Raw genomic sequence first — 12,614 nt, 5'->3', positions numbered from 1 at the left:
CAGGTCAATATTGAGACACACAGACCGCAGACACTTAAATGGAAACAATCCACCTGCAAATACTGTACCAAGAAAAGCATGGAGAAAAGAGATGTAAAGAAACCAAATTTGGCTGTGTCATTTGCAATGTCCATCTATGCTGTATAGAATGTCACAGCCTGTTTCATCAAAACATGGTCATGGTGGAAGAATAGCTGTGATGTGCTCCATTACAACTGTAGATAGTTTTTTCTTACTGTCATGCTAAATGAAATACAATTTCAACCTGTCTGATGAACAGGTACTGCCTAGACACAGCAATGTCTGCCATTAATATGTTTCTGCACTTGTCAGGTTCACTTGTGACTTCTAACTGATATAACAAGAATATAACGCAATCATGGCAGTAAAAAGTTTTAGTTAAATATTTTCAAAAATACTTTCACCAAATATACCCATTAAATGCATATTGGTATTTACATATTGATGTTTTAAGTTTCAAAGAACAAGCTGCTATATTTAAAACAAAGCAATCTGTGCATCGGTAGTTGCTTTTATCACAAAATGATGACAAGTAATGACTTGCGGAAATCCGGCGTTTATAACAAATGCTAACTTGTGGTGGAAATGATTAGGTTATTCTCAGGCTATTCCAGCAATGAAAGAATATAACTTCTTGAAGATGATGTTGCCTTACAGTTTATGTGTTTTCTTATGGGGAGCAAGAGTATGACATCGTTAACATCATATGGGAGGCAGCGGTAAGAGGATTAGATTTTTATATGGGAAGCAAAGGGTTAAAATAAAGGTTATTTATAAAGAAAAGCAAAGAACATCATTAGAAAAAGCTGTTGCTGTTTACTGCCAACTATTCTCAAAGTGATTATTAAATGAGTATTCAGTCACATGTACCCCCTATATTCTCAATGCTGATGTCCATTAATTTTTCACACCCCACTGTGCGTGAATTATTGAGAGAAAAGTGTACATGTAAAAGAAACAATTTTTAGGGGGGGAGGGGCAGGGCTGGATTCAGAAGGAAGTGGAAATTAATTACTAAGATTAATGTGACTGGGCAAAATATTCACAGAAAATGTATGCCTTGCCATAATGCTCAGGAAAATGATTGCCTTGCCATAATGCTCAGGAAAATGAATGCCTTGTCATAATGCTCAGGAAAATGAATACCTTGTCATAATGCTCAGGAAAATGAATGCCTTGTCACAATGCTCAGGAAAATTAATGCTTTGCTATAATGCTCAGGAAAATGAATGCCTTGTCATAATGCTCAGGAAAATGAATGCCTTGCATTAATGCTCAGGAAAATGAATGCCTTGTTATAATGCTCAGGAAAATGATTGCCTTGCTATAATGCTCAGGAAAATGAATACCTTGTCATAATGCTCAGGAAAATGATTGCCTTGTCATAATGCTCAGGAAAATGATTGCCTTGCTATAATACTCAGGAAAATGAATACCTTGTCATAATGCTCAGGAAAATGAATGCCTTGTTATAATGCTCAGGAAAATGAATGCCTTGCCATAATGCTCAGGAAAATGATGGCCTTGCTATAATGCTCAGGAAAATGAATACCTTGTCATAATGCTCAGGAAAATGAATGCCTTGTCATAATGCTCAGGAAAAAGAATGCCTTGCTATAATGATCAGGAAAATGAATATCTTGCCATAATGCTCAGGAAAATGCAGTAACACAAAACTAAACCAATAGCATAGTTAATATTACAATTTTTTCGGGTGATCAAAATATGTATAACCTCTTACAATTGACAGAGAAAGAAAGAAAACAGTAGCTAAATAGATTATTTTGTAAAACAGTAATAGTCAGTTGGGAAAAATAATATTCAATGGCTATCCAGCCTATGAATAACAGGAACACATAACTACATTTCCAATTAAAATGAATGGTGCAGAATATAAATGTTTAAAAATACATTTTCTACTTTTAAGCCCAATTATCTCAACAACAACCATGTGCATTTGATGTATTCATCTGTCTATGATATTTTTATGTGAGGACTCACTCTATATATTACAAAAAGAGGACTCACTGTCTAATATTTTAAACAATGTATTCAGCTTATACTTACTAGAACTAATAATGTAGCAATTATTCTTGTTTTGGCAAACATTTTCTTCAACTGATTCAGTGGTCCCATCAGGAAACAGGTACTGAAAGAAAACAAAATGTTGTTTGTTTTTAAATTATGTAACTTACAAATAGAAGTCTGCATCAAAGCAGCATTATTCCAATGCCTTACGCAGTTATCACTAACCTGTCCCCATATTACTCATGTCCTCATTTCCCAAGTCTTGTCCCATCTAATAATTAAAATTCTAAAACTACCATGCACATCTACAGACTATCCCAAATGATATTGACAAATTAAACAATTTATCTTTAACTTGTTACAGGATGTGTCATTACAAGTACACACGGACAGACAGTATAAATAATCAAAACCAGTGTTGATATTTTATGCAGTATGGTGAAATCATCAATATCTCCTTTCCATAATAAATAAATAAAGATCATGCTGCTATGTATCACGTTCACTGGCATCTCCCAAAACAATCCTGATTTTACAACTGCATTATTATCATATTCACAGGGATAATAATACCAGATGAAGGGGCAAAAAAGTCACTAACAACGAATGCAAACTTCACCTTTCTATTAGGAATGTGAAAACTAACTCACCCTGTGATTTTCTTTTTACATAAATGGCAATAGTTTATGCCTCTGCTACCCAGTAACTCAGTGCAGTAAACCCCAGGCAAATGTATTTTACACTCGTGTTGATATAGACTATGCCACCCAAGTAACTCAGTTTGGTAAACCCCAGGCAAATGTATTTTACACTCGTGTTGATATAGACTATGCCACCCAGTAACTCAGTGCGGTAAACCCCAGGCAAATGTATTTTACACTTGTGTTGATACAGACCATGCCACCCAGTAACTTAGTGTGGTAAATCCCAAGCAAATGTATTTTTACACTTGTGTTCATATAGACCATGCCACCCAAGTAACTCAGTGCGGTAAACCACAGGCAAATGTATTTTACACTTGTGTTGATATGGACTATGCCACCCAAGTAATTAAGTGCGGTAAACCACAGGCAAATGTATTTTACACTTGTGTTGCTATAGACCATGCCACCCAGTAACTCAGTGTGGTAAACCCCAAGCAAATGTATTTTACACTTGTGTTGATATAGACTATGCCACCCAGTAACTCAGTGTGGTAAACCCCAGGCAAATGTATTTTACACTTGTGTTGATACAGACTATACCAAGAAAACAAACTTTTGCAGATTCGCAGGCATTTGTTTCAACAGCTGATTGACCATTAACCCTTTTACTATTTGATGATGGAAAACATACCAATTTGTGTTTTGAAACAGCAATATATAAACAATTTGTGCTTAAGAACAAAACTGGTAAAAGCACTTTCTAAATATATCTACTGAAGGTTGTAACTGCCATACTTGCGTTATTTTCTTTGTAAAAATCAGTCTTAAACAATAACGAAACATGTCAAGAAATAATAATAGTGGACATCATTGAGTCTATGAAATACCTCATCATTAAATTGTCTGTTGTCTTAATTCATTGGGCACACAAATTAATGAAAATTTACACTTTACAGAAAGCCAAGCCTAAATTTTATGTTAGAGAAGATTTACTCAAAAAATAACATTTTTTAAAGAACAGAAATGTATTTGACAATCCAACATTATGGAATCTGAAAGCACTATAAGGTCAAAGTTGTTTTCTTACAGGATTCATTTTTTTAAACAACACAAAATAGCAGCAAAGTATGTAATATCCAAACAATGCACATCATTATTATGGGTAAGTAGATGAATATTAAAAGCATAAATATGCAAACCTATGTATGGATTGAAATATGCAAATATATGTATGGTTTATTGAATGGAAGCTACAAAGTGTGCGGGGAAATATTAAAAGCATAAATATGCACACCTATGTATGAATTGTTGAATGGAAGCTACAAAGTGTGAGGAGAAATATATATAAAAAACTGTTTCTAAGAACAGATGCAACCATATGGCATGCATGGTTTCTTGTTTGTTATTTGCTGTGTGCCTATTTAGTTTGAAAGATCTAGTTCATTCATATATTCACATTCACGCTTCAGTTCATCACTGATGAACAGCTAGTCATTTTATTTTCTTCAGAAACAATGAAATTAAATGTCAAAGATTTTATGTTAATAAATGGTCAGTCCCTTACTTGAGGTCTCTACACAATGTATTTTCAGCTATATGCCTTCATGTAACCATAACAGAAATAATATACTGTAATTATCTGTAATTTATACAAGTACCTATATTATATAATTGCATAGGTATAAATAGTTAATCAACTGCCACCAGAACAGACAATTTAGTTTTTACTTTTTTCGATACTTTATCAAAATTGGAAGTCCAAAAGATTTACATTTAATTCTGAATCAACTCCCAAAATATGCACATGTAAAGTTCAGGTTACTCATCATTGGCCATTGTGGTTTGAATGGATGAACACTATCATGTAAAGTCACCTGTGCATGGGCTCTGATGTACATTTATTGAGGTTGTTTCAAATTGGTTAAGAAATGTTTTCAAATGCATTTTCTAGTTGTTGTTGTTGTTGTTGCAGGGTTTAACACCATTTTTCAGCACGTGATAGGCTATACATGGTGGCCAGTATAACTGGTGGAGGAAGAACCCGGGAAAGCCCTGGAAAGAACCACCAACCCACAAGAAGCTACTGGCAAGCTTTCTCACATACCCACATCATCGAATCCAAGACTCGAACCCACGCAGAGCATTTTCTAGTGAAGTTTTAGAAAGCAAACACAAAACTAAAAAATACATATATTATGTGGCAGATGATTAAATATTTGTACCTATTTGTAATTACAAAACTGTAATCTTGGTAGTCCTGTTAATTAACTGCAATGCATAGTTTCTGTTGTGCTCTTTTGAATGCATAATATCTCTCCATCAAAACATAACACACCTTCAGGAATGAATAAGCTGCACACACAATCATGGAATAAGGCAAGAAAATAATTTGGTAATACCTTAGAAAAATTTGGGTAATCGGTTTCTTAGATGCATTCAGCATTACCTAAGGAAGTTCATATTCTTTTTTTTCTTTTTTCTTTGTGACTGGGCAATACATGCATCTCACCATAGGTCACGCGCAGCGAGATATCCATATAGCACAATGTACATGGGTACTTTAACCCTGTTTGTGCACATTTTCTTCTCTGTATTTATAGGAGACATATTGTCTTATGTGATACAGTGATCACTTGGATCTTATCAGTGAGTGTCAATACACTTGCGACTTTGAAACTGTATATATGGATGTATATTTTAAATGACTCCCTTCAATATACTGTCTTTATCTGTCATTCATCCGATTTAAAACATAGAAAATTATTGATCTGTTACAATTTATCGCTAAAGGCTTTGACATAAAACAATGTGGTAGCATGTATTTGTGGATTTCCTCTCTGCATTTAGTTTATTTCTTATAATGACCAGCTTTGTATATTTATAGCTGGATGGGTGGATGAGCTGGATGAACCAGAATGGTGAGGCCATGACCTGCAGTATGGCAGTGAAGCCACTGAATTAAATTCAACCGAAATTCAACTGTTACATGATTGGAATTGTAGGATTGGAGTTCTGGATTCTAGAGAAAGTCAAGTAATAGTGATGTGAATTTTGAACTCTGAATAAGGGCAGTATACACAATCTTGTGTTTACAAGGTCATATGGTTGTGTGAACCATACTTATATTTCTTTGTGTCATATGGCTGTGTGAACCATACTTCTTTTTCTCTGCATCATATGGTTGTGTGAACCATACTTATATTTCTTTGTGTCATATGGTTGTGTGAACCATACTTATACATGTATTTCCTTGTGTCATATGGCTGTGTGAACCATACTTCTTTTTCTTTGCATCATATGGTTGTGTGAACCATACTTATATTTCTTTGTATCATATGGTTGTGTGAACCATACTTATTATTTTTTTGTATCATATGATTCTATGAATCATACTCTTTTTCATTATATATACTGTGGATGTATGAACCATTATCATATTTTTTTATAAATGAATCTGTTTTCTTTTTATAACATGTTCAGTATAGTAGTCTTATATCATATGTAGTGGGTGGGTTTGTGAGTCTACTTGCGCATGTATTATCATCAACATTTATTTTTCATTTCATAAACTTCCATTCACTCACACTGTGTTGTGGTATCACTCAGTCAAAAAAAACATTCAGTTTCAATCCTGTTACATATACATATGTATTCGGATTACACTTTGCTTACACTTGTTCCTGTTCAGCTCTCACTTCTCCCTATTCTGTCCAAAAAAGTAGAAATCACTTTTCCCAAAAATTCAAGTCTAGCTTGATCATGATTCTATAACTGTATTATGTATCACATTCACTGGCATCTTCCAAAATAATCATAATTTTATAACTGTATGCTTGTTTACATTTGCCTGAGGGGGCCCCGATTGGCCGAGTGGTCTAAAGCACTCACTGTTATGGATCACTGCTATCTCACCTCTGTCTGCGTGGGTTCAAGTCTCAGGTTAGGCCAATGTGGGTATGTGAGAAAGCTGCCAGTAGCTTCTCATGGGTCATTGGTTCTTTCCGGGGTTTTCCTGGGTTCTTCCTCCACCATCAATACTGGCCGCCATGTATAACCTATCTTGTGCTGAAAAATGGTGTTAAACCCAACAACAAAAACAATAACAATCTATTCTGTATCTTCAAATAACGATGTCCAACAGGAGAAAGTTGCAACAAGATATGATTTGCACTCAACTTGTATGTTCTCTGGCTTTTGTAGGGTTTTACTAAATTTAATCTCTCATAGTATGTAGGGTTAAAAAAAAACATCCACATGAAATTATGTTCCAGTCATAAACTTCAACACAATATTTTGATGCTGATAACAAAATCTGTACAATACCAGTGCTGCTTTCTCTCCATATCTACTGATACAAATAAAAATTATATGTGATAAAATCTTACTGTATTATCATGATAATATTCAGTCCTCTTGTTAACATTCTGGACCTATACCTGAGTCCATTATATCTGGACCTATATATGAGTCCATTATATCTGGACCTTTACCTGAGCCCATTATATGCTCATTTAAGTTATTTGTGTGTATATGCAAGAAACAGAGACAAAATGACAGATAACAGACTTACTAACCTGACAAGGGAAAGAACATTTCCAATTGTGTAGAAGATTGCAAAAAGGGTGAGTCCATCCTTCAAAAACAACAGAATTGTACCCTGAAAGAGAAGAACAAAAGACCCAAGTGGGTCTGAATTTGTTCAACTAACATCTGCCAAAGAGCCGATGGCCAAGAAATCTGGGTTTGCATTGCACTTTTTTTGAAGAAATCTCTGTAATGCTATTGATTATGTAAGCTAAGAAAACTATAGTTTTGAGGGTTTTTTAGATTCTGTATCTTCATCCATATTTGATGGTACATAAGCATTATTTGTCCAAGACTAAAGGCCTCTACGTCAGGGCAAATTATGTTTACTGGCATTTTTGTGATAAAGTTTGTGATGGTGGCTATCTGGTATATTTGAAGACAGATTGGCATCATTTGTGTGAATCTAAAACACTCTCAAGCAAAGGTATATTCCAAAAAATGTGGTCAAATCTGTTAAACATTTTTTTAAAACTCATTATGGTTGTCTATTTTTAATATGAACAGCCATATTTTGATGGCAAATTTGCATCATTTGTACAAATTTAAAAGTCATATAAAATCCAGAAATATTCTGTAAAATGGCAAGTCATTTAAACTGATTTACAGTTTAGAAACAACAGCAACGTCTGATGGCAAACTGGCATCAATGATAAAAATCTGAAAGCCCATAATGCCAGAATATATTTTGCCAACTTTGGTCAAATTCTACTGTGCAGTTTCTTAGAAGTTTTGTTTATATTTATTTTAAATAACAACAGCCAAAACTGATAGTGGATTGGTATCATGAAAGTCCATTATGCCAAAATGCTTTCACTCAAATTTGGTAAATATCTGTTAAATGGTTTTTGAGAAGTTTTTCAATATTTTTCTCACAACTTTTGGTGTATTGAATCTCTTTTATGAGGGTTTTGGTGTCTATTTCCTGAGATGAGTATTACAGGGTCATTATCAACTTTTATTGGTATATGCCAGGCCAAGAAATGGACTAGAATTTACTGAGAGTTGCAGTTCTTTTGGTGTTCTTAAGACTTCTGACTTCACAAAATCGACTGTAGTAGTATACCACAATAATGTAGTCATGGTTGTTCCAAGTAAATTAATTAGTCATAATGACTTGTCATGTGCATTCTGGTCTTTAGTGCTCATCTATGTTCTAGGCATGTTGGACAGTTAATAAATACTGATGTAATTTCTGATGTCATCCAAGGCCAGAACATCATGTTGCCTGTGCATCTGACCACTTTCAACACCCATAATAGAGACCTACATTGATACTTTTTAATATACCAGACCTATTTTTGCTTAGTCAAGAACAATATAATTTATCTGGGGTCTGCTTATCAATAAATGATTTCAGAATTCTTTGCACTGTTTCATAGCAGTGTTAGAATCAAGAACTGGGTGTCAGAATTGGTGGCTTCTTAAATTTCTGTAATTTTGCAAACACCAATGGAAATGTTAGATACAGATATATAACCATGTCTTTGCCTTCTCTAATGTGCTCTAAAGTGTCTGGTGTGTGTGTGTGTGTAATTTGGATTTTTAATGTAGCTTTAACAATTTTTCAGTCATATCGCTATGATGTCTGCATTGTGGCAGTTTATAGTGATGTCTAGCACTGAAGCATAATACCGCAGACATGTGGCATCATGTCCCACCCTGTTACATTATACCTGATACCAGGCCAACCAGTCCTAACACTAACTTCTTAAAGCTGAGTGCCGAGCAAGGAACCTGTTATTACCATTTCTGTGAGTCTTTGGTATGACTTGGCTGGGGTTTGAACCCACTACCTCCTGAATCCGAGGTATATGCTCTACAAACAACAATCCTGAACCTTCTACCATAAACAAACTGATGGAAAATGTTTGCAACTAAAGATAACTACTAGCATTTCCTTCTAAGTTTGTGCCTAACTGACCTCAGTTGGCATTAGCAATTTCAACACATGTGACTCCTGTGACCTTTGGCACCAGCACAAGTCCCTAAACCAAATTTAGAAGCAGGCTTGAAGTTTATGATCTTTGCTCAAGTCATAGTATGTAAGATTGGTCCCTTACACAACTTGAATCTTTACAATGTAAAATAAAAAATAGATATCATTGCTTCTGTTAATGAATATAATCCAAGTTTGCCAAATATAGAAAAGATTATCAATAAATATTGGGATTTATTAAAATTGACATGGAAAGCAAGTGTTCAATCGCTAAACAAAAGCAAACCCATACCTGCTTATAAAAGAACTAAAAATCTTAAAGATTTCCTAATTACTTCTAAACTAGAAAAAAACATCATATAAAAAGGGATCATTGACTAAATGTAATACACCTAGATGTTTGCACTGTTCTTTTATTAATGAAAATACTTCTTTCAATATTAATAATACGAAAGAAACTTTTAATATGCATTGTGATACTAATTGTGCAACATCAAATGTTATTTATTTGATCACATGCAAAAAGTGTGGCATCCAATATGCTGGACAAACCAGTCAACAAATATCTAAATATATGAACCAATATATATATGAGACATAACGAATTATATCAAACTATCATTTTCATCTCATGTTGCCACACATTTTAACAAGAGTTCCCATACTTTGCGAGATTTCTTCTTTCAACCTATTGTTATGGCCAATTCTGAGATGGAATGTTTGCTAAAGGAAACCTATTGGATTCACCGTCTTAATACGGTATATCCAAAAGGTCTAAATTACACAACACTGTATGACATTCATTAATCAATTATTCTTTTTTAAACTTAAATTATATCCCGTAAAATAACTTAACTAGTGAAAGTATAAACATTTAGCATAAAAATAAGTTTACTAATTCTTTAAAAATGAAAGGGCATTTTAAAATTATTTCTTAATATATTATGATTAATTATTTATAAAATACTTGATTATAAGCATTATGCACACCATAATTTTTTATTATATAAATTGAGTTATGATGAAATATTGAACATTCATCAATAATATATCAAGATATATTATTTTTAATTTTTTTATTTTTTAAATTTTTTTAAATGTGTATTATACATAATAACAATTATTAATAAAACTGTTTATCTCTATTTATTCATAAAATTTTTGAGACAGTTATCAATAGATTTATATATATATATATATATATATATATATATATATATATATATATATATATATATACATATTTAAGATCCAGTTTTATGTATTTTTAAGTATTAAAATATCATTAATCTGTGTTGTATATGCATATTTCCATCTCAATTATTCGTTAAAGAATAAGACAATTGGGTTTAAAATGTAAGCTATGATTTCGTCTTGTTTATGTCATATTGTTTATATCATGATCACTTAGAAACAGAATATATTTAATGACGTAACCAATGATATTGAATTCAGTTTGAATTTAGTCTGATGAAGCAATAAAGCAAAACTGGTCACACATTCTTTCTACGTGTTGGTGTTGTTAATTTTATATATATATATATATATATATATATATATATATATATATATATATATATGTATGTATGTATGTATGTATATATATATATATATGTATGTATATATATATATATATATATATATATATATATATATATATATATATATATATATATATATACGCTTTAATCTTGGAAGTGAACACAGGGTGGACATGCATCTGTAAGGGTGCAAGCACTGACAGTCAAACACCATCAGTATACAAAACACATTAATGGATAATAGTAAGCTTGAAAAGAAACCTTTACAGCAACCAATCTGTCACCTTATTATACAGTCATTTTGTTCTCAGTTAACTTTACATTGTCAGAATTGTTCAGTATTTTACAATATTGAACTTGCGAGCACTTCATATTGCACTCATAAAGGAACTACTTTCTAATGTAAACAAACAATGGATGCAGATGCCAGCACTTTTGATTTGTAAACAAATAAACAAATCATGTACACTCAAGTAGTAGGCCCTTTACGCTTTGGTTGATTAAATTTGTTTCTGAATGAACAGATGCCACATACCAGCTGCTTTGCTACATTCCATGTTAACTTTTTTGATACAGTGTTTCGGATTTAGGTGGGCGATAGATGCCAGATTTCATAAAATTGCTGGGTACCTACAAATAATATGCAAGTGACAAGGCATAAACTGTCTTCTTTAGCTGGTAATAAGAATGGCAAAAAATATACTTACAGTTTTACATCCTGAATTTCCTCAAAACGTGCTTTCTTAGTTATGCAAATCCGAATTACATGAGCCATGTCTTAAGTTTTCAGGCTTGTTTACACATTTCGAAATCATACTGTAATTTTGACTTTATTCCAAGTGCAATTACATCCTCCTTACTGCACTCAAAATGAAATAAACATTAAATTCCATAGTGTCTTTTTGATAACTGCAATCAAAAGAATTCATATTTTTCCCACAGTATGATTTCAAACATTCAATGACCAAACAGAAACACACTAGCAGATGTCAACATGCTTCTCCCTCGCTGCTTCAATCAGATGTACTTCATGTAGAACTGGCACAGATAAATTCAGCCCATACTCACGAAATTTCATAGAAATGACAAAAATACCAAAATCTATTCATTCTAGATCAAATGGAAAAGTTGTTGCAATGCGCATTCATTCACAATATGCGTCCAAATTTCAATATTAAGTAGACCGAACTCCATTTTCTTTTGAAAGTTATGTCTAGCGAGCGACAAAGTTCATATTTATCTGGGCAGAGTTATTTGTGCATTAATAATGTTGTTGTTGTGTAAGGATGAATCTGTGCTTGTGTATTTAGTTTATATAATTAAGCCTTAGGTAGAAATAAGAAAATGAGCATACAATAAAAAGGTTACTGCATTTGTATGGGAAAATATGAACTTGTTTTGTCCGATGGATATACTGCACTCCCACGGTCGTGCAGTATTTCCATCCCAAAAACTCATTCATATTTTCCCATACAAATGCAGTAACCTATAATTATTGTCAACTGACTCTAATCATTAAGAAATGAAACAATAATAAATAACTGTCCAACAGAGTCTGATAATGAAGCATGACTGATTGCAGTACGTGGAACCCCGCTATTACGCGATAATTAGGGTCCAAACAATTGATCACATTAATATCGGGGTCGCGTTAATGCAGGGTTTTACAGTATTTTACTTTTTTCAGAGAACAACTCATTGGCACATATACATGTATTCATATCTAATGTATATGATGAATAGGGTATCAACACCGTTTACTATCATGCCGTCATGGCATTGAGTTCATCAATAACTTGTGTAATTCCATTGAAAAATTGCACACAGATTTACAATATTCAATAAATTTTTTCCCAG

General features: G+C 33.0%; 1 protein-coding gene across 1 annotated transcript in view; it reads right to left on the bottom strand.

The window, feature by feature from the left end:
- The window catches only part of LOC149786084 (vesicle transport protein SFT2B-like), a 44,679-nt gene that overhangs the window by 22,140 nt on the left and 9,925 nt on the right, over positions 1-12,614 (bottom strand). Inside the window, exons 3-4 of the mRNA XM_089976378.1 lie at positions 7,268-7,350; positions 2,089-2,170 (exon numbers count right to left, since the gene is read on the bottom strand). Of these exons, the coding sequence (XP_089832504.1) occupies positions 2,089-2,170; positions 7,268-7,350 (165 nt within the window). The remainder of the gene's footprint in view (positions 1-2,088; positions 2,171-7,267; positions 7,351-12,614) is intronic.

This window comes from Sinohyriopsis cumingii, chromosome 12 (genome assembly GCF_028554795.1).
Source record: "Sinohyriopsis cumingii isolate HCF-2022 chromosome 12, ASM2855479v2, whole genome shotgun sequence".
NCBI classification, from domain to species: Eukaryota; Metazoa; Mollusca; class Bivalvia; order Unionida; family Unionidae; genus Sinohyriopsis; species Sinohyriopsis cumingii.
The sequence above is the reverse complement of the archived record's forward strand: the minus strand, read 5'-3'. Positions and strand labels throughout refer to the sequence as shown.